Source organism: Eurypyga helias, unplaced genomic scaffold (assembly GCF_000690775.1).
Source record: "Eurypyga helias isolate BGI_N326 unplaced genomic scaffold, ASM69077v1 scaffold1787, whole genome shotgun sequence".
Classification (NCBI taxonomy): Eukaryota; Metazoa; Chordata; class Aves; order Eurypygiformes; family Eurypygidae; genus Eurypyga; species Eurypyga helias.
This window is the reverse complement of record NW_010259586.1, coordinates 3,747-26,965: the sequence shown is the minus strand read 5'-3', so window position 1 is coordinate 26,965 and position 23,219 is coordinate 3,747. Positions and strand designations below refer to the sequence as shown.

Below are 23,219 nucleotides of genomic sequence, written 5' to 3'. Positions count from 1 at the left end.
CCTTAATAGAATTCTAAATGTTACGGCCTGCTGCGGGTCAGCAGAAATGGTTTGCATTCGTTTCCAGCAACTTTCTGAGTCCTTTTCCAGTTATCATACTCCTTGTGCTGTAAGGCATCTCAGGTGGTAGAGGTGTGCTTAGATTACCACTGAGGAGTAATCACAGCCGGACACTCTTACGGATTTTGTATACTTAAATATGCGGGTTGTAACAGTTTATGCCAGCTGAGGATTCTTCTCTGTGGTATGGGTTAAAGATACATAATGCACTGTATCAGGTAGAATAGAGATCACCGGTGCCAGGAAAGGGAGTGGCATTCAATTCACCACTATTGTGGAGAAAGAAAAGGGCATAGTTTTCTCAAACATAACGATTATTTTTTTCTGCTAGAAAAATAATGTCAGTATTTAGAAAGGAACTGAAAAATTACTTTTAAAATAACGCTATGAAGAGAAGATTGCTTTTCTTACCTGATCTGATTTTATTGCTGTGTTGTAGGTATGTGACTGGTGTAAGCACATAAGACACACAAAAGAGTATCTGGATTTTGGGGACGGGGAAAGAAGGCTTCAGTTCTGCAGTGCAAAATGTCTCAATCAGTACAAAATGGACATTTTCTACAAAGAGACACAGGCCAATCTTCCAGCTGGACTGTGCAGTACATTACATCCTCCAGTCGAAAATAAAGCAGAAGGCACTGGGGTGCAGCTGCTGACTCCAGATTCTTGGAATATACCGCTAGCAGATGCTCGGAGAAAAGCCCCATCCCCAGTGTCTGCAGCTGGCCAAATTCAAGGTCCTGGACCATCAGCGTCTACCACTGCCTCTCCGTCTGACACTGCCAACTGCTCTGTCACTAAAATCCCCACGCCAGTTCCTAAACCTATTCCCATCAGTGAGAATCCAAATATTCCACCAGTTTCTGTCCAGCCACCTGCTAGCATTGTGCCTCCAATTGGTGTCCCACCTCGCAGTCCTCCCATGGTGATGACAAACCGTGGGCCAGTTCCTCTGCCCATATTCATGGAACAGCAAATTATGCAGCAAATCCGTCCGCCATTTATTCGTGGGCCGCCTCACCATGCCTCAAATCCTAACAGCCCTCTGTCAAATCCAATGATTCCTGGAATCGGTCCCCCACCAGGTGGCCCTAGAAATATGGGTCCCACCTCTAGCCCCATGCACAGGCCGATGCTTTCCCCTCATATCCATCCCCCCACAACACCTACCATGCCTGGGAACCCTCCGGGCTTGTTGCCGCCTCCCCCTCCCGGAGCTCCTTTGCCCAGTCTTCCCTTCCCCCCTGTCAGCATGATGCCAAATGGTCCTATGCCTATGCCACAGATGATGAACTTTGGATTGCCATCCCTCGCCCCGCTGGTGCCACCCCCGACTCTACTAGTGCCATATCCTGTCATTGTCCCTTTGCCCGTCCCCATCCCCATTCCCATCCCCATCCCTCACATCAATGACTCCAAACCCCCCAACGGCTTCTCCAGCAATGGCGAAAGCTTCATTCCGAGTACCTCCAGCGAGACGCCTGGGGCAAAGCCAACCAATAGCTCTTCATCCCCTCGAGAGTCAAAGCAAGGATCGTCTAAATCCTCTGACTCGTCACCGAGCTGCTCAGGCCAGTCGCTAAACCAAGCTCAAGTGCTTCAGGAGCACAGTAAAAATGAAGTTGTTGACTTGACTGTCAGACCTAGTAGTCCAGTGAACAGTAAATTTGGGTTCCCCAGTGTGCTACAGGGTCCACAGGACGGTGTGATAGACCTAACAGTAGGCCACCGGTCTAGGCTGCACAACGTTATCCACAGGGCTTTACACGCCCAAGTGAAAGTTGAACGTGAACCTAACAGTGTTGTAAATTTGGCTTTTGGTAGCTCAGACAAAAGGAACTGCAGCGACTGCAGGGACAACTGCAGCCCAGTTGACTCAAAAACGTTACCGTGCAGTGACGGAGCTCACTGCTGTCCCGTCTCCTTGGCCTCCGGCACGCCGGGACTGGAAGCTGGTGCAGCGGTGTGCAACGTCATTGTGAATGGCACAAAGAGCACGGAGGGTTCCAAGAACCCGGAGCCGCCCCAGGAACTGAAAAAGCCCCAGCCCCCGGAGGAGCTGGCGGTGAGCGAGCTGGAGTCCGTTAAGGAGAACAACTGCGCATCAAACTGCCTCCTCGAGGGAGATGCTGGCAAGAAGACCGGGGAGGAGTCGCTTGCCGGGGGAGACAAACAGGACCCCAACCTGAACAATCCAGCGGACGAGGACCATGCATATGCTTTGCGGATGCTGCCCAAGACAGGTTGCGTGATCCAGCCTGTGCCAAAACCAGCAGAAAAGACTGCTATCGCGCCGTGCATTATCTCAACGCCAATACTCAGCACAGGGCCAGAGGATCTGGAGCCACAATTGAAAAGGAGGTGTCTCCGAATTCGAAATCAGAATAAGTAAAGGTTTGTGTAATCACTACTGCCTTCTGTGTGCATAGAATTAATATTTTCAGGTATGAGGTCAAACTTGTGTGGTTGTGGCCTTGGTGATTAAAAAAAAAAAGGGTACAGATTCCGATTTATCAGCACTTTCAGAAAACTGTTGGTATTTATGTTTTAATATTGTTCTTTGTGTTGTATTGCATCTGTACCTGTCAGTACTCCATTCATCAGCAGCCTCGTTACACTTTTGCTTACAGAACGTTTTGTGATGGTGCTGGCTGTGAAGTTACTGTGCCGTGTATGTCAAAGTCAGTGGTTTTCTGCCTAGGATATGGTTTAGGGCTGGGCCATTAATCTGCAGACTTATTCCAGCTGAGTTAGGCAGCAGCTCAAGCCTTCACGATCATGATTGAAATTGCCCTACAGCGCAGGGCAATGCGGGCAATTGCCCTACGCCCCAGCTGTTTCCTGCTAGCTCACGTCCAGTTGACTTCCAAATGGTCATCTCCAACCACCTTGCTTTGGTCTGCCTCCAGACCGCACCCTGGCTTTCAGCTGGGCTGTTCTCTGGGGAGTGAGCTCTCCCTGAGCTTTCCTTCCTCCGATATCGGTGCTTAGGGACTCCCTGCTGCTTGGGACCTGCCCGCTGTAGCTTATCTCAGCAAGACCTGTGCCGTGGGGCTTTACTCTCTTATCTGAGGTATCTGCCTTGGGAGCGAGTCTTCCACTTCATAGAAGCAGCTGAGGTTTCCCCCCTCCCTGCGGTTGCCGTATGTGTGTGGTTCCTGGTAGGGCTGCAAAGCAAGGCAAAGGTATGGGTAAGTCCACCAAGAACCGTGGCTTGTCCAAGGACAGCGCTCCAAGGGCAGAAACCCCCTGCTCTTCATTCCCTATTCCCAGACTACTGAATCCCTCCGATAAAGCAGCGCCTCTGTAAAACTGTTAGTTTAATATACGTCTGTTGCTTCAAACCTGTGAGCAAGAAACAAATGTGATTCCATTTGTTTAGATTCACAGGCGTGGAGAGCTTCTTTCAGTAAAAGGGAAAATGGTGGGTGTTGCAAGAAATCTGTTCAGCAGTAAAATACTGACGGTTTGCCGGATGTGGCTTGGTGACATGCCAGGTTTCATTACAATCCATGGAATATTCTGTAGCCTCCAGTAAATCCCTGTCCCTGGTAGCACAAATAGGGACTGCAGCGGTGCTTGGCACCTACAACCGTAGATAGCAGCAGCGCAGGCTGTGGAATCTGGGCCACTGCGTTATCTCCCTGCTCCATCAGTGCAGGCTAATTGCACCATCAAAGATGCCGCAGTACATTCAGGACTCCCTTTTTATTTCTGAACACCGCCTTCCCCACGCTGGCTGCAGTGCCGGGAACGTTACTTCCCTGGATCACAAACAGTATTTATTTACTTTCTTCGGTGGAACAGAACCATTATTCTTTGCTCTTGGCATGTGCTGACACATTTAAAAGCTACATTTGTAAGAACAGGGAACAACTATAACTTTCTTGGGCTAATATACAACATATACAGTAACTCAGAAGTCAAATGAATATTTAAAATCTTTACACACTCCTAGGTCCTGCTAGTGGGGATCCCCGACCCACCCCTGAGGTATGGAGGTATGCCCCTCTCAGCAGGGAGATCTTTGTTGTAAACCCCAGCGTGCCACTTTTGGAGCTTGAAAGATTGTCTCTTCACAAACATACGCACACTTTTACCTAGGGGTGGTGATTTGATGTAGTGAGAAGGCCACTCTTTGACTGTATCCCTTTTATTTAATTTTAGGAGAGCCATGGTTAACCGTTCCTTTCCCACCTCGTTCAAGCTCCCCATAGCTGTGGTTTGTTTCAAGCCTGTGCTAAATGACATGCACATTTGTGCGCTGTAGTCAGACACAGGCTGGTTCTTAGCATCTCTTTATGCTTGCCTGGCCCATCCAGGCTGCAGTAATGCCACATCTCCGAGGTCCAAATCCCAAGAGGGGTCTAGCATCATTCAGAGACAGAGCCTTAAAACATCAGGGAGAGTTCTGGCTTCACCGAGTTGTGTATTTTTGCCTGTTGACATGATTATACATGACATCACGCATAGTATTTGACAGAGAAAGTGGGCAAACTGAACAAGCTGCATTGAAAAGACAAGAAGGATGCCTTATCACTCATTTTTTGTCCTTAGCTCTTTGTATTCTCTAAATGTCAATAACTGCCACTGTGGTTGTCCTCAGGAATAACCATTTTCCCATTCTCCAGGAGTTTTATGTATTCCTTTGTCTCAGCATAAGGGTTGTCTTACAAGAAGGTTTTCAGGTTGCCAGGCAAGATTCATCTTACCCAATACAGACATCTGGAAAGAAGACACAGCTGAGCTAATTGTCTAAACTCTCTTTAAAATCAACCTAAAGAAGCAGGCACTTCAGAGACAGCTGAGCTCATCCTGACGTCGACAACTAAGACAGCTCAGACAAGTTGTATGCTAGGACTGCCTGTTTCTCCCTACTGTAAAAGGAATGTGGGGCGACTGGCACAGACGTAGGTGTCCCCGTAGACCCTGAAAGTTAAAAAGCCCAGCCTAGGTGTCCGCCGTGCCCCCGGGGTTTGTGCAATAGCAAGGCACGGCATGGTGGTGGTTATTAGTCAGGCTGCGTTCATGCCCTCCTTTCTCCAGAAAAGAAAAGAAGTAGCCTCTCTGCAGAAGAGATGAGAGACCAGAATCCTTGTGTGCTTCAAGGGAAAAAGGATACCCAGAATACTCTGCAGAAATAAACAACGCGATAACCATCTCATTCCGCTGGGTACCTCAGTGAAATGCGGGTAGGTTTTGAGCCTCTCAAGGCACGCACAAGTGCTTTGTGCAGCTCTGATGATTGACTGGAGGTGAGGACTCTTCGGTTTCACGCAGAGCCCTCCTTTCGCACGTGCCAGTCACCGCCAGTCCGGGAAAGCAAGGGGGCTGCTTAGATTTCTGTCCTCCCAGCAGTCTGTCTGTGAACACTGCACAGGGCTCAGAGCCTGTCCGTGTCTGTACACAGGGGATGAGTGGGGGGAGCAGGGTGTTCGTGCGGCCTCGGGCACCGCAGCCCTGACCTCCGCCATGGCCCTGCCTTCCTCCTGCCCAGGCCCGGCGAGGGTGGGGGTAAAACCCCGCTCCCTCCACAGTCTGGTTGCGGGAGGATACCTCGCGAGAGACTCCCAACCTCATAAACATTCCAATAAAATACAAAGAGAGTAGGAGCTGCACTAATAATTACGTTGTCTTGGGCCCTTGGAGGTTTGTATCGATTGCACTGGCCACGCTAACCCGGGAGAGGAAAAAGTCCAGAGAACTGGCTTTTTCTCCCTTGCTCCCCACCTATCCTAATTGGAAAATCTGAACATATTGCCCTAATGTGCAGCTTTTCCTGGATTTTATTTCCCATCAAATTGTATGAAAAGGAGGAAATTAGCCAAATATTTTTACGCTAGAGTTCTGGACAGACAGATTGAATTTGTGTAATAGCAACATGGACTCTCTAAAAAGAAATCAATGCAAGCGTGACCTTTTCGGGCAAGTCGCCAAACTCTGGATTATTTAATGTACCAATTACTTGATTATTGGAAGTGCTAATCAGCAACATAATCCTTGATGTTAAAGTTTAGTCTCTCCATCAGGATGTGGACTGTCAAGCTGTTCTAGCCTGATGCAATTTGAAGAACCAGCAAAAGATGTCTCGGTGCCAAAGTCCTACTATGATAAAGGAACGAAGCTAGGAAGAATATTCTGTTGAATGTTATTTTTTCAAGTTTCAGCAACACAGCTTTCTAAAATTAGCAGTGTTAGTGTTGCCTGCCTACATGCTTTATGTCCAGGCAGGATCAGTTTTAACTCTCCAGTTTTGGTGTCAAGGTTTCCAAAAGCAAATAAACGAAAACACTAAGGTCTGCTTGGATTGAGCCTGATACTTATGGTAAACTAAATTAGCAAATTAAGTGGCACATGCTAAGCTCACAACTAGCTTCTGTGTGTGTGTGTGTGTTTATGTGTGTTGACTAAACCTATGTTGGGGGGCAGAGGGGTAAGCAAAGGAAGGAGTTTTTCTGCTAGTGTCAGCCAAATTTCTCCCAGAAGTAATGTGAATAGTAGGAGTATGGCCACCTACAGAGCCAACCCATATGTCCTGGGGTCAGCATCTGCTGAGTTATAGGCCCAAACCTCCAGCTGTCTAGTCCATACATTGTAGTCATAAAAATATACAACATGCAGAACGCTCCAGTTCAGAGTAGAAGTAATATATATCCCACTGTGAGCTCCCCCGCCCATAATGGTCCAGCACCAGATTTCCTGCTCTGGTCAGGATTCCTGAGGCAAGGGGCAGAGCTATTAACCTCCCTTTCTGCCTTAAGATTTTTTTTATCACTCCCCTGTCACTGCAGCATCTATCTACCAGCATCTCACCCTGCCCTGCTTGCTGTGATCAGGACAGGATTTGACTTTAAAGGTATACTTGAAAACAGATTTTCTGTATTTAAAAACATTTTTATTCTAGTCATCTTCGTTGACACAGTACTATGGGCCAGAGCCTTAGTTAATTTTAACAGGATATATAGTTCCACTGATGCTAAACTAATTTAAATCAGCGGAGTAATTGGGCTCATACACTTAACACCTACTCTTCTGGTTCAGAAGTTTTCCTTCACCTGGCTTCTTATGAGCCTACAGAAATTTTCCATTTATCCAAAGGAGGAGAAGAGAGACTGTTAACACCAACCAAGCCTTAAACACATTTGCTTGGAGCTGAAGCTTTGCCCTCGAGAGCTGCCTGGCTCTAGCGGTGTGATCTTACGTTTCAAAATTGCCTGTGTAGCTTCTCAGAGATATTAACTCAGAAAAAGGATTTCCCAGAGAAAAGAAAAAAAAAAAAAAAGCTTCTCAAAATGGTGAAGTGTAAAATGACATACTTCCAGGGTATCTTTCAGCTCCCACATCTTGCTGCCGGGGTGTGGGAGCGATAACTTCCGTCCCGGTGGCAGTAAATAGCAGGCTGGTAGTACGCTGCCACGGATCACTGCACGCTCTTGGAATCAAAGGAGCAAGTGCTGATTTCTGATGGGTTCCTCCTGCTTTTCTATAAAACCTCCTAGGGCATATGTTTCAAATATAAAATCTGATTCTTGAGCCCAGTTTAGAAAATAACTACACCTGCTCTGATTTGCAAAGGTAGTGAGCATCTAGGGCTGTTGGCAAGCAAAACACAGCCAGAACTTCAGCCAGCAAAAGATGCTGTAGCTCAGTTGACAGACCCACGGAAATCTGCAGAGCCTGCGGCTCCTGGAGGCTGTAGCCAACCTGACAGCTCCCAGGACCTGGGACCCCTGACTTCAGAGGTCATTTTGGTGCTTTCTTGCCCTTATTGGTTTTAACTGTCTTGTGAAAGAAAAACTGTTTGAACTGAAATAAGTATCTAATCCATGCCATTCCCTAAACTGGTACACATTCATATTGAAACAAGTTAACTCATAATTCTTTGCCAGGCTTTAAAGACTGGTGAGGCACTTTCACGCATAGAAGGTCTAATGCTTCTCTTACTTCAGTTGGTGCAAAGCAGAGAGGGGAGACTCCAGCTCTCCATCACTTGTGCTGTCAAGCTACCAGTCAGTGGCACAGGGGAAAGTTTACGGGAAAAAAAAGCACAACTCCTGATTAAATAGAGAGTCCCTAACAGCAAAGACGATAGTAAAAGAGACAGGCACCCTTGTAAAAACATCGTCTAAGCCAACAGCTGCCTTTACATCCAGAGGCCAAGATCCTGGACAGTACGCGTCTGATTGCCACTGAAATCTGTTAAGGAGCTAAGCACCCAAGAGCCTTTGTGAAGCTTGACCCTGAGATGACCACGGCCAACTTCAGTGCAGAGCGGTGGGCTCTGAACAACTGTGAGGAGCTTAACAACTGTTTCTCAGTGTTAGGAGCAGTACCTGCAAATGGGTCAGTCAGGAGCAAAACACTTTTTGAGGACTGTGGTTGTGAACAAGTTGGACATAACCAAGCAGTGAGCAACAGGTTTTAAGGTAAAATTAAATTCTTGCTAAAAAAGCAGTGGGGGATTCAGGCAAAGCAGAAGCAAAGCAGCTTGAGCAAGAAATCGGAAGGAGATCAAACTGTGGCAAGAAAGCCTTTCTGAAGCACTTTCTGTTTCCAGATTACCTGCTGAGTCTCTTCTGTCTATTTTTAGGTCCCATAGAGCAAAACAGGCAACTTAAGCACATTCCTGGGTGCCTCCATCAGTCGAGGCCTCATGGGTGAGACCTACTAAATATTACTTTATTTGCACTATTTTGACGATAAGCTGCATTTCACTCCCAAGCTTGTGTTTGGAAGCATGTGCGATCATCTCGTGAGAGCTGTGAGTCGAAGTAACCTCTGACATTTTGCAGAACCCTCAACTATTCAACGTTTGCTTCTACCATGAAAATTACAGCAAATTAAATATCTGGGCTTGGTCCTGTGCAGTGCTGTGCACTGTTAGTGCTCTAATGCAAGTTGAAGGCCCTCAGCACATTAAGAGACCGAGGTCCTGCCTCTGGCTCATTTGCATGGCCTTACTTCCCCAGACACGATTTTGGTATTTGAAAAGAATGGTATTCCTGTACAACACGTGTCTCAATTTGTAACGATATCCTCCCTGCAGCTGGCTTGTTTTTCCAAGTGTTTCTGAAACATTACTGTCTTAAATACGAGCCAACCTACAATAACAAATTATCTAGAGGCAAAGAGGCTGAACTGCGTTTGTCAAGCGGACACCCCCCACTCTCTGCTGCACTCCGTCTTCCAGTCCCGGTTTTGGACTTTCAGGCTGTGTAACGTAATCATCTTCTACGGAAACACACATTTTTAAAAAAATGAAAAAAAATTTAAAAATAGGGGATTGGGTAGTGTAGAGTGAAATAACTATCGAGTTCCGACCTCTCTGGAAAGATCTGCATCCCATCATCGGCCGACTGATATTGAAACCTATGGTTAGAGCAATTTTCAGCTATTTATTTGGAGCCCACGTGGTTAAATGTAAAATTTTGTGTTGCCTGCTTATGCTCCAAATATTTATAAGCTTTCATGAACCACTTGTGCTGCCACTTCTGAGTTGCTTATCCAGAAGGATGGGGAAAAAAAACCCTTTACCACAGGAATTCTCCAATGGAGAGATGCTCGATTACTAGTATAAAAGAAAATATACATGATGAGGTCACTGTAAAATTGAGTTCTGACCCTACCTTTCAAAGTACAGTTAAAATGCCAGTTCTCTTTTATTTCAAACAGTTTACTGAGTATTGCCAAACTGGCTGTCTTGGTGGTAAAAATACTGTTCCTGTTTTCCTGGGGTGGGTGGGAAATGGAGAAAATCTACAACAAAGGTTGGATCCGGCACAGGTCACTGTGGTCAGCAGTGCCGGGGGTAAGGGGGATGCCGTAAAGTGCCTGGCTCTGCACCAGGCTCTATGCCAGGTCTCACCCACTTGTTCCTTATGCATTCGGGTTGGCTTTTTCCTCTTCCTTCCCCCCCCCGGTATAATCTACCTGACATTTTGGCCACTTGAACATGCCCCCGTGGCTTTGGATGAGTCTGAACTTGCCCTTGCTTAGGCTGAAACAAACAGCATGGGGGCTGTGAAAACCAGGGAGAACCCCATGGTGGGGGTGGCAGGCATGCAGCCCTGGATGGTAAAGGATGGAGGAGTTGTTCATGGAAATATGTTGCTTCCTGATACAGGATGCGTATGGGTTGCTGAAACTTTTCACTGAAAAGACTCAATGCTGCTTCTGAAAAAAAATATTATTGTTGTTATTATTGTTGTTGTTATTGTTTTGCGGCCCACAATAGCATTTCAGACGAAGAAGTCGGGCCCAGGCGTAGCCCAGGCGAGGAGGAGGACTCTCACAGGGAGGTACAGGCTGTTGCTTGCCGAGACCCCCATCCTAACCATTTGTCCTCCTCCACATGGCTACCCACAGTTAATCTGCTTTTTTCTGGCTATTTATCTGGTTTTACTGGTGAGATCAGCTTGGATAAGAAAATTGAGAAGCCATAATAGCCAAAAGCCTAGTGGTTTGGGCCCACAGGAGGCTGCTGAAATTCAAGTTGAAGTTTCTATTCTGTTTCAGACAAACTCAGAGGCTTAAAGGAGGGTTATCACATCACAGTGATTGCTTGTTTTCAGGAAAGGAGAGTAGAAACTGTTTGGATTTGGTTTTCCTTCTGGTTTAGTTTTTATGTTTTGTATTTTTTTGTTTGTTTTTTTTTTTTTTTTCAAAAAGATCCTTGCAAAGTTTCAGCTTTATCCCAGCGCGGAGTGGAAGAATTAATTGAAAATGTGGCTGGCTTTTTTAAAAGGAAAATCGTACCTTCTGCCACATCTGTGCATGAAGTATCGGTGGGGCAAAGCAAACTATTTACAGGTCTGCCAAATACACTGGTCCTGCACTAAGTGGAAGGCAACGGGCTGCCTTGCTGTTGGGGAGATATACCCAGTTACCCCAGTGTAAAGCAGGATCTGGCCCAGGCAGGCTCCGTGATGTGCCGTAGGGGCCACAGCCAGAGACAGTGGGTGGCATTTTCCTCTTTGCATGACTTGCTTATGTACCTCAAAGTGCCCCAAAATGTAAACCAGGGACCCCCTGTCAGTGAAAGCCTGGAGAAAGGTGGTGCCATGGCGTTGGCCAGGAGGGCCTAGTTGACATTGGTGTTGTCTTTAGTTCAGATTGAAAGTGCAGTTTCATGAACTTGCTGAGCAATTCCTCTGTAAATGGTTAAACCATGAGAAACTTCTTTGAAATGGTGAAAAAATACATGAAGAGAATATTTGGAGAGGTTCTGGGGAGATTGCTACTTCAAAAAGAAGAAAGTAGTATAGGTGAGGAAGGAAGGATGACAACAGCAGAGAAACCTGACAGCAGCACTGATGCTGAAATCCGGGGAACTGAGCATAAATGTCCATCTTAGCCTACCAAGACTGGTCTCCTCCACCTCCCTCCATGGCTGGTGGATGGAGAGGCTCTTCCCAGACGTGTTGCAGAGCACCTAACGCTGTGCCTGCTCTGGAGCACTCCCGAGCATGGGAAGGAGGACACTGGTCCCCCTGGGTGAACCCCTGCCTCTCCTCTCCCTGTCCCACAAGGAGGGGAAAGGAGAAGGCGGTGCAATTCTGCGGGAAGCTGCTTTTTCACAAAGAGCTTGACAGTGATAGGAACATGAGGAGATGGAGATTTAAAATGCTGTGGCATGGGTTCCTGGTGGCAGCTGCTTTGCCAAGGAGATTCCAGACCTGAAGGGGAGAGGAGGTGCCGTGTCCCCTGGGTCTGTGCAGAACAAGATGCTTGGTAAAGTTTCATTGCTGTTTTGTGGTATGGGGGAGGATTTACAGCAGCCCAGGCTGTTCTCCCCAAGTATGTGGCTGCTCTCTGCCGAGTTTAGGGAATCCTGTTTCTGCTGGCTATGAAGAAGAGCTGCATGCTTACCCAGGCTGAGACTCTCTTTTGGTGGGAGCAGTGTCTTCATGGAAGGGTATAATGGAGGGAATAGGAATAGATGGAGGGAAGCAGGAGCTGGCACACAACAGACCTGCTTTCCAGTTCATGTTTCTGGGTCTCAGGGTCCTTCCCTGACTACAAGGCAACTGCATACAGTTGCCTCTGGGGCATCCCTGCAACAGTTTACTCACAGTATAGGGGGGTGGCTAAACTGTCCCACTTCTGCCTAGGCTTAAAAGGAGGGAAAATCCCAAGCCTCTTCTCCAATGCATTCCTTGAAGTCACAATGTCTACTCAGATTACAGCTCGTGTTTCAGTAGGCGGGAGAGCCTGAGTTGCATATCTGACCCAAAATTGAGAAGGATCCATAGTTTACAAGACCAGAGCGGAAGGAAAACACCACCTTTGAAATCAAGGGATGGTGCTTAAGGACCCTGCTTGTGCTAAAGGCCTCCCTGACTCTTGCGATGTGGCAACCCTTCAGTTAGCTCATGGTAATCATCAAGTATTCAAATGGGAAGGTTTTAATGAAGAAGCTTGAACTGCTTTAAGAATTGCTAAAAAGAAAAAAAAAAATACAGAACTATTACAAGTAACAGATGATTCCGGAGTGTTTCCAGGGCTGAGCTTGCTCCCATGCTGACTTTAGCTGCACTCTTGTGGTTTATCTTCAGTGCAGTTTTCCCTGAGAAAATAATTGCCGTGCCTTTACTTTAGGGCCACGCATGTCCCAGATGAACCAGACCTCTTTTAGCACATCAGCATTCATTGTCCGGGTGAATTAAGTGCTGTGCTAAATGATGGAAACTCTGCCATGCCAGCCCACATCAACGGTTGCCTCAGCCCTCCCCACCCAGTCTGTAATGTTTTTCTGAACAATAAGATGTGAATCTGGAGACAGAAATGTTCAATGGAGGGCAGAATGAGGGGGAAGCAGCCATGGAAAAAAACGTGTGTGTCCGTGTGCATGCGTGTGTCCAAAGCCGTGTCAATGGCACGGCCCCTCCGAGGAGGCAGGCCGTGACCGGGGAGGGCACTGGGTACAAGCAGCTATTCCTGGCAGCTACCACCGCCATCAGGAGCGTGCTGCCAGCTTGGCAACACACGGCTCGTGGGAGAGCGCTGGGAGCGGGTGTGCAGGGGTCGGCGCTTGGGCATGGGGGAAGCAGGAGAAGGAGATGCCCCCACTGCTGAGCTACCCGGCTCCTCGGCACGGAGGCAGGCGGGAGGGTGGAATGAGGAGCACTTACAGCAATTGGCAGTGCCAAGCAGAGCCAAGCTTGCCACCCCCCCAGGCCCAGGGGCTGCACGGGACGAAGGGCTGCAGGTCTGCAGCAGCACCTGGGAGGAGCTGGCTGGCTGCAGAGAGGGAGGAGGTAGGGGGGGAGGCTGGGGAGGCTTTGCCCCACTTGCCAATCTGTCCTGCGGAGCTCCAGCTCCGTGTTGTTTCGAGCAAGGATTTAAATCCTCATGTGTCAGGGCATAAACCGAAGAGGAAGCTCTGCTTTGGTGTGGCCCGTTTCATAGCTGCCCATTGCTCAGGTTGACAGCCCAGAGGGCATCGGCACGGCTCTTGCCTGCTGTTCAGAGGAGCACTGTGTCACTGTCTGAGCCCACACAGGTGAACCTCCAAGTTATCTGCCTGAGCTGGGCCATCATCCAGTGAGTTACTCTCCTTTTGCCCCCCTGCAATGACAGTGGGGCAGAAATGAGCCTTCTTACTTGTCCTCTTTCTGTCACCTTTTCCATCCTGCTTCCTGGGGTTGGAACTATGGCCTGCCCCTGACTTCCAGGTGGTCTTCCATCCCAGGATCAGCCCAGACCTGCCTGGCTTTGGAAAGTGTGCTCATCTCAGTGCAACTCAGATAAGCCCAACTCCATGGCTTTATGCTTACGAAAATTCTTCTTTTGTGGCTGACGCAATTTTTCTGTCTGATCAGCAATATTTGATGTGTGTTGAGGGCAAGTTCAGCTGGGGCGAAGACCATATGTCTCTCCCCTAAAAAGTAATTTGTTTGGGGGTTGTGGGGGGAGATATAAATAGCTGACTTTATTGTGCTGGTCATGCACGCTGGTGTTGGCACGAGGTGTCTAACTTCTAACTGTGAAGTGGTGATGACTAGCGTGTTCTCATTTCTTCATAAAACTTTGCGTGCTATGCCTGATATGGATTTTTATTCTGTCATTTGATCGCTGCAAAGATGCATTCGTCAAACGCAGTGACTGCCATATGAGCCAACCAACAGGGAAGGTCCTTCTCTCCAGTCTGCACAGCCTGCTACGCCAAGTGTATCCGCAGCAGGGGAAAACAGGACTTTGTGAGCTCGCTGACTGCTCCAGGCAGGAAGCATCGAGACCTTGGGGACCTCTTTATGCCCTCACTTCCAAATCACTTATGCCATGCCATTTGAGACTGACTGGTGAGGGATGGAAATTCATTTTTGTTGATGTATGGAAAGAGAGGAGCATGCAGAATACCTGAAGTAGAGAGGGAAGTTTCATACAGGCGTTGCAGATTTTATTTTCTCTGTTTCCCTTTTTAGTTACTCCCAGAGCAAGATATCAAGCCAAAAAGTGACAGAAAGCAGTCGTGTACTTTATGGGGAGTACTTAGTAGGTGGATACATCCCAGTTCTCAGTCTAGTTCTTGTCCACAGCTCTCTGTACACGCAAAGCTGATCATCCTGCTGGGCACATTGCCTGAAAGCCCAACTGTTACTCCTTAACCTAGATAGAGTGGTCTGCGTTCTCCGGGGGTTTATGCTGGTCAATATGTTCAATGCGCCTTCTGCTTTGAGAAGGGTGGAGGTTTGGCAGGGCGATACGAGCACGGGGATGAGAGGGATCACAGAGTACCCAGTGTGAAGGGGAGGTCCTGGAGCAGACTGAGATGGAAAGTGTGACCCAGCACCAAAATTAAAGTCGATAATTACTTCAGAGTTTCAATCCAAATCTTTAAGGGACAGCAGATCCCATACAAGGAGATAGATTCCAAAGCATGCTGTGGAGAGAGACAGACCCTGCTGGGCAGTCTACGTGGTCAGCTGACAAGGGAAGCAGAAGCACGTGAGGCCATGGTGGAGCTCCCAGTAGACTCTAGATAAACTAAGGCATCAGGAGCTTCTAACCACTGCGGTGTTATTAGTTGCATTACACTGATGAGAAGGTAACTCGGGTTTTCAAAATGGTGATTCCAAAGATTTTCATGACCTTTTGGCCTTCACCACCGGCAAAGCTCACCTTATTTTAGAGGAACTATCATGCAGCTTTCTAAAGGCCTCAAATCAATAAAGCTGTGCTTGCTCCAGTATTGTTCACCCAGTCAAAGCACTGGTGGGCTTCAGAAGGGGTTGTCTGAATAAATCCTTTAGGATTTATTCCTTTTGTGCCCTAAAAAACGAGAAGGGAAAGAAAACAAAAGCAGTACATCTGGTCAGATAACAGGAGAAAAATGGACCTGGAAATGAGGACCAGGATAGAAAAAGGGAACAACTGGAAAGTTAAATTCTTTGCCTAATTCTGTCATGTGCTCTAGCAGGATCTGGAAGGTTTTATTCTCAGCTCATACATGGTCCATGTAAATGTATGTGTTCAGCACTGAAAATATCAGACCTTGGTAGTAGTTCACCTCAGAGAGAGTAATGCCTAGTTCAACTCTGAGTCTTAAAATGCCTTTGTTTACATTCTGTTTGCCATGCAAGGCAGTGTCAGTCGCCATGCTCTGGGTTTTCACCCCTGGCTCTGTGCCTGCTGTGGTGGTGGTGGTGGTATAAGACTGGTTGCAGACCATCTCCTGAGAGGACCAAGGAGGTTGCTGGGAGCCTGTTGGAGTGAGTCTGGAGGAGGGCCATAAAAATGATCAGAGGGCTGGAGCATCTCTCATGTGAAGGCAGGCAGAGGGAGTTGGGCTTGTTCAGCCTGGAGAAGAGAAGGCTCCGGGGAGACCTTGTAGCACCTTCCAGTACCTGAAGGGGCTACAAGGAAGCTGGGGGGGACTTTTTACAAGGGCCTGTAGTGACAGGACAAGGGGTAACGGGTTTAAACTGAAAGTGGGGAGGGTTAGATTTGATATCAGGAAGAATTTTTCCCATCGTGGGTGGTGAGGCACTGGAACAGGTTGCCCAGAGAAGCTGTGGATGCCCCATCCCTGGAAGTGTTCAAGGCCAGGCTGGATGAGGCTTTGAGCAGCCTGGTCTAGTGGAAGGTGTCCCTGCCCATGGCAGGGGGGGTGGAACTAAAAGCTCTTTATGGTCCCTTCCAACCCAACCCATTCTGTGATTCCATGATTCTATGAACTTCAGCACAACTTCCCTCATTGCAGCTCGCTTTTGCTGTGTCGAGCATACGACTCTCCTTTGTATGACTACGGGTTTGGGAAAAGGCCAGGAGGGGTGTCTTCAGTTTGCATGCATATCAGGAATGATATGAGTTAGCTCTGTTAGTGGGAGATGTGTATTTACATGAGTGTGGAGCTGTCTCCAGGTACTGTCCGAGTTTCTCTGTGAGACCGATGAGCCCTGTGGAGATGCACACCAGCCCATGAAGTGAGGTGTCAGTGGGGAGCCCTGGCACGTGCGGTGTTCCCCATCCTGTCCGCATCCCAGGTGCTGTGGGGTCCTGGTCCAAATGCTTCTCCTTCTCTGACTCCACTTTCCCGCCTGTTCTGTGCAGAGAGCGGTACATCCCAGCTCTGTAAAGCACACCAAGGGGTGAAGGGTAGTGTATAATTGGAAAGTATCAGTATTCACCCGTGCTCTTGTAGGATGAAAGGCGCTCTATGAAACCCAGAGAATGAACTATTATTATATCGGTTTCCAGCTTTTTATCGCAGGAATTCCTCCGTCCTCCTTTCCAGCGACCTCAGAGGCTGCATGTACCGACAGCCCCTGCGGCACGAGGGGCAGCCAAGGCCGGAGTGGTGGGCTTGTGTCTCTGCCCGGCTGCCGGCCCAGCGTGAGGCTGCATGCAAACCCAGGCGGCGGTTCCCAGCCCGCCTGTGAGAGGGGTCTCCCGCTGCTCTCCCTGAACACCTCTGCTTGTCTGCTTTTCAGGAACGCTCGCCAACAGGGTACCTTGCATGGAGAAAGGGAGCAGAGCAAACCACGTCACTCCACCGAAGGACACCAGCTGGTCCGCTCACCACCCCCTCCGGCTGAAAGTCCAGCGAAGAAAGCAGCTTCCTGTCATGAAGCCCCTCCGAGGAAGCCTCGGTCCCACGGGTGCCTTTGACCCAGAAGACAGCACATCATGGACCCACACAGTGTGCTCAGCATTCCCGCGACCACCCCTCTTCTCCTCCAAGGAACGCTTTTTCCTCTTGGTTTCTTGCTGGGGGGGGATTTTTCGCCCTGGTTTCAAAAACCACACGGACCAACATAGGTACTTTTCCCTCTCTGACTTCGAAGTTCAGATATTTGAGACTGGACAGTGATATGGATTTTTTTGTTTTTTAATTTTTTTTTTTCCTTCGAAAAACTGCTGTGGTTTTGCTGCTACACTAAGAATCGTGATTTGCATTGTATGGTTTTGGACCTATTCAAGTTTTGATGGGGGAAAGGGGTAATACTGGAGTAGCAACGCTTCAGAGTCATCTCTGTCCTACCCATGATGCACTTTTAAATGAAGAGTTAGAATATTTTATTGGCTAATATACTTTCCTTGTTATTTTTACAAAGGCCACCTTTATCCTTTCTAATGCCATATTTTCAGTGTTACACTTTTATGGCTTTTAATTTTTGATTTGACAGATGTAAGAAGCAGCATGAATAGTTTATACTGTGGTTTTTCAGAGACTGAATGCCAAGAGAACTCAGTAAATGTTTATTCTTCTCAGCTTTCTCTTTAAATTCCCCTAAATAGCGCCCCATTTGGGAACAGAGCAAGAGTGTTGAACTAAAGACCAAAATTCCCTCAAGGTGTAAAATAATCTGAGGGGAATATTTGCTGGGCGTCACGAAAGACTTGGATGAAATTTCAACCCTGATGGTTTTCAGTGATCCAGGAAGGCAGTGAGACAATCTCTCCATATGCATAGCCCTTTCATGATAATTAGAATGGTATGGACAAACCAATGAAAACAAGGGTAAAGTGAGAAAGATCCCCCATGATTCTGTTTCACTGTTTGCTTTCTCCTGTCATGGTTAAGAGAAATGTGCAATTCGATCCTCAATCAGTGGGTGGAGGATAACAGGGTAGAATTTACTTGTGTGCACTTGTACAGTTGTAGCCAAGAGTCCAAAAGTACACTAGAGCATGTTATACTGGCACTGAATTGGTAAGAGAGTTGTGGAGTATCCCATTCTGACAAATACAAAAAAATAAAAAAAGAAAAAAAAAAGAAAAGAAAAAATCAAAAAACCCACAAAAAACCCACAAAAATTTAAAAAAAATTTAAAAAAATTTCAGATCACCTTGTGATTCAGTGTAACTGTTTACTAACTCGAATAAAGCAATTGTTCACTCTCGAGTGTTCAGAGTACACCTTTTCTATAAGGCTGCTGTGGAGAAATGAGGAGCAGTGTGCAGGAGCAGCGTCTCTGACGGTGTCAGCGGTGTTGGGAGCAGGGGAGCAGGGTCAGTTCAACCAGAGCCTTGTAGTGAATGTGCACTATGAGCACTATGTATATACTGTATTTCTATATTTTCCTTTGTACAGATTCACTTAAGTCAAGCTACTGTTTTACAGGTGCTCCTTATTTATTAGAGCTGTGAAAGCTTGGAAAACACACCGGGCGAGTAAGCTCGCTTTTTAAAAAAAAATGCAAAAAAAACCCAACCAAAAAAAAAAAACAAACCTAAAGAGGGGGAAATCCAGCAACTCCTGTGTCTAGGGAGAGAGCTCAAAGACGTACTGATGAAACATCTTCAAGAGAGCAAGAATCTGCAGCACCCTCAGTGTGCTCCGCTTTCCTTTTGGGCTTGCAATGCTTTTCTCTCTCCCTGACTGGTGTCAGATTTATTAAAACAAAATAAATCTCCAAGAAAAAAAAAATGCACTTAAACGTGCTGTTGTTTTATTATTATTATTATTTTTCCTTTATTATGCATGCGGTTATTCATTCCTCTACCTGCCCAGTCACACGTCAAACAAAACTCGGTCTGAAGTCTTGGCAAAGTATGCGCAAGAGTTCTTGATGGGCAGTGTCTGTGTCCCTTCCCTTTCCGCTCCTCCCTCCGTCCCCTCTCTGTTCCTGCAGTGTTCAAGGCATGGGGGATAAAAAAAATCCTCGCAGTTAGCTCCTGATGGTAAAGAGCCTGGAATGGATGCGCTGGCTGCCCCTTCCTTCTTCTCGAGGGGATCTGTGCAAGCGTCGTTTGGTCCCGCTGCCTCTGGGGCCGTGCACCGAGCGTGTTCTGCCAGCCTTTGGGAAGGATCTGGGTTTTCTGTGCATGACACCCCCCCGACAAAATCAAGCTTGCGTTCCTCAAAGCACAAAACTCCTCCCAAATGCCCCCAGACCGGCAACGTATTTGCAGGCCCCGAGCTATCTCGCGCAGTAGCGCTTGCTTCCCAGCTCTTGGCCAGGGCTGCTGATGGAGGGGTCTGAAATGTCCGGTGAGCTCGGTAGCTACTTGATGGATTTCATTAACCAGCCATGTCAGGCAAACAACAACAGCATCAGCGTGCCTGCTTGGAAGGGCACGTAGAGCAGAGCTCGTCTCCCTAGTAAACAGCTTGCTGCATCTCTATTTATTCATCTGGACTTGGCTGTAAAACGAAGGCCGTGTGTATTGATTTTGCTTTTGTCAGTGGTCCAGAATTGTTAGCACACATTTTCACTCTTCTGAAAAAACAACAGACTCTTTGGAGAAGTCTTTCTCTCTCATGAACTGCTTTTTCCAGGAATGGAATCGGCTTGTCAAAAATCATCAGGACAGCAGAGGTAGGAAAAGCGATCTAGGCTGGAGCTGGCTTCGTGCGTTTCCAGTGATCGCAAACTTACCTCAGCTTTCCTGAAAATTTGCCTGCCTTCCACTTTCTTAACAGTTTCTCCCAAAATGCGGGCTCTGAACAACTGCTTTGGACAGTTGAATCGGTTTATTGTTTGCTGTTTTAAAAATACCTACAGCTGCATATCTGGGGAGAAATCTCCGAGCGCACATAAACCTTCGGCAAAATGCAGACCAAATGGTACAATACATTATGCAAAAGAAACCTGCTTTATTTTTGAGGCCAAATCCATCCCTTGTACGGTGCCAGCAGAATGAGTGGGATTACACAAAGGATGTAAGAAGGTCCTTCGCAATTAACGGGAACCCAGCAAAGGCTTACGGAACAGTGCTCGCTCGCTGCTGACATTATTTATGACGCACTAAGACCTAACAGTCAAGCCAAGCTCTTTCCTGGAGAACTCGCCATCAAGCAGCCAGACAAAGAAAATCCTGATGCGCTGGGAGATAGAGGGGAAGGTTCCTGCACGCCACAGCAATCACTCCAGCTGATGGCACACGTGCAGTTTTGAGGTGCGGAATCCGTCTTCAGGAGCAGAGAGAGGCGGCTTTGCCTCCCGTCTCTTAAGCAGCCAGCCCGGTGTGCATCCCTTCGCACTGCCAGGGCAGGGGGCAGGTTTGCTGTGATCGAGCTGCACGGATCCTTCTGCTGGCACCGAGTTCTTGCTGTCAGTGAGAATTCTGCCCTTGCGATAAGAGGGGGTCCGTGTGCTGCAAACGCTCCGCATTAATTACCACCTGTGTCATCTTAGACGATTTTGAGGGCTTTATTTTTTTCAGAACCACAGCACATGTCAGTATTTGAGTGGCCCAATTCCGTGAATAAGAAGGTCCCTCAAAATGAAAACACTTCGTGCCTTTACCACTCTCAATGATAGAAATGCATTTGCTTTGTTCAAATAAGCACTCACGCCAAATTTGCGAAGATGCTTATCCAAGTGACATATCCCATTCCGAGGTCCATATTTGGACACCCAAATCAACACTCAGCCAAACACATGCATGAGGCATTTCAGTACCATTTGGAGTGTCCATATATAGAACTGGATGCCCTAACTTCATTGCCTTTGTTTTAAAAATAGGCCTGGAATATGTAAAGGCATCATTTAATAACAACTGTGACAAACATTGTGGGCTCAAACTGAGAACAAATTTGCCAGTGCTGATACAGGTTGATTCCCCTGGAATCACTGGATTTAAAGAGGTATAACTCAAGAATAAGAAACGGCCCCTTAAGCTGCTTCGCCTTCTGCTCCCACCCCAGACTGACTTGATGTTTGGGATCTGTGAGTTAGGGAAGGTGGTACTCGGGCAGTATCCATGCTCGTGCAGCAGAGAGGCAGGAATTGAGTTGAACCTACTTCATATTGAACATATCCAAGTGGATATTGACCACTTGGAGCGAGTCCAGAGGAGGGCCACGGAGATGATCAGAGGGCTGGAGCACCTCTCCTATGACGAAAGGCTGCGAGAACTGGGCTTGTTCAGCCTGGAGAAGAGAAGGCTCCGAGGAGACCTCATTGCAGCTTTCCAGTATCTGAAGGGGGCCTACAAGGGTGCTGGGAGAGGACTTTTTACAAGAGCCTGTAGTGATAGGACAAGGGGGAATGGGTATAAATTGAAATCAGGGAGGTTTAGATTAGATATCAGGAAGAAATTCTTCACAGAGAGGGTGGTGAGGCACTGGAACAGGTTGCCCAGAGAAGATGTGGATGCCCCATCCCTGGAAGTGTTCAAGGCCAGGCTGGATGAGGCTTTGAGCAACCTGGTCTAGTGGAAGGTGTCCCTGCCCATGGCAGGGGGGTTGGAACTAGATGGTCTTTAAGGTCCCTTCCCACCCTAACCATTCTATGATTCTATGATTCTATAGCTGTTCAAATGTCTCAAAATGGGTAGAGCAGCTTTACGTAGGCTTGCACACATTCTACTCGTCATTTATGTGGTACTGGGCAATGAAATGCAATGCTACCTTGAGCACCCTTGGATATTTTCCACAAAGCGTAGGATGCGCCAGTGAAACACCCAGAGCTGTGAAAAATATAACTGAACAGCAGCTCCTGGCTGGTTCCTTCCAGTGACAGTGGAGCATGGACCCTCGGAGGAGCAATGGATGCTGGCTGTAGGGCACTGCAGCACCTCCAAGGGAGACGGGCTTTCTGACACAGGGGTGCTCCTCAGCCGGTCACATTTGCCAGTCAAGACTTTCTGGGACTTGGACTTCTATGATGCTGTGTGGAACTGATCCAGCCACGAGGCCAAATAAAGACTAACTTGAGCCACTGAGTCTCTTTTCTCAAAGATACTCCCTGGTGCCTAAAGCATCACCTACCTACTGGGGCAGGTGAGTGCCCCAGCCCCTTTCACCCGCTGCTCTACGGAAATGATTTTCCAAGGACATTCAAGACACAGGCAGCCAGGTGCACTGACTGGAACCTTTCCTTACAAACGATACAAGCATGTCACTACATGGAATGGCCAGGCACCTGGCTTTCACGAAGAAGGGACAGTCACACCTGCTCTTCCTACATGGGGCTTGTTGCCATCCGGGCAGCTCACGCTGCAGGTTGGATGCTGCCCAAACTGGGAAAGAAAGCTTGGTGATTATGAGCCGAGAAGATAGTGAGGACAGAGATATGTGCCATTCCCACCTCTCAGCAGACCTACTTTTTCTTTGAAGGACCTTGCTGTACCTATTTAGTAGAAGTCTTGAGGAAGAAGTAATGCTGCCTTCTTTTCCAGAAAAGCGTTGTGGTTGGGGGGCTTGCTGAGGGGCTGGGAGACTCAGCTTCACTCCCCTTCTCCAGCTGAAGGAATTGAGCCCACATAGGCCCACGAAAAACAAGGTGTTGAGAGAGGCTGTCATCCCTTCTCGTGTTCCAGGCCAGGATCAGTGAGATATAATCTCTCCTGGCCTGCCCACCGGGACACAAGCTATGCCAAGAAAGGCAGAAGTGTTCTTCACTCCTCATGGAAGAGACACGAATAAGACATCCGCAGGGCTGGGAAGAGGGAGCACAACCCTTAACGCTTGAGGCTCTCTCCTGGAACAAGGATGACTGCTTCTGCTCCCAAATGGCTTCAGAGTGGCTGCAGTAAAAATTGACCCGTTACAGAGCCCATCTCCAAAGCAAAGGAGGGCGAGTGACCGCAGTGGGCCCTGGGGCCGCAGCGCTGGCAGCATCCCCTGGTAGGCTTTCGAGCAGGGGAGTGTGCCAGGCTGGCAGGATTGCACCGCCGGCCTGCCCCACATTTGCTGGGTGAAGCCAGGCCTCCATATTACCTGCCCTCTCCCCTGAAGAACCTCAGGAGATGCGCTTTTGGGTTCTTAC

General features: G+C 47.9%; 1 protein-coding gene across 1 annotated transcript in view; it reads left to right on the top strand.

Moving 5' to 3' along the window:
- The window catches only part of SOBP (sine oculis binding protein homolog (Drosophila)), a 67,391-nt gene extending 48,989 nt beyond the window's left edge, over positions 1-18,402 (top strand). The window contains exons 3-4 of the mRNA XM_010154681.1: positions 500-2,454; positions 16,992-18,402. Coding sequence (XP_010152983.1) covers positions 500-2,452 — 1,953 coding nt within the window. The 3' untranslated portion in view covers positions 2,453-2,454; positions 16,992-18,402. The remainder of the gene's footprint in view (positions 1-499; positions 2,455-16,991) is intronic.
- The last annotated feature ends 4,817 nt before the right edge of the window (positions 18,403-23,219 follow it).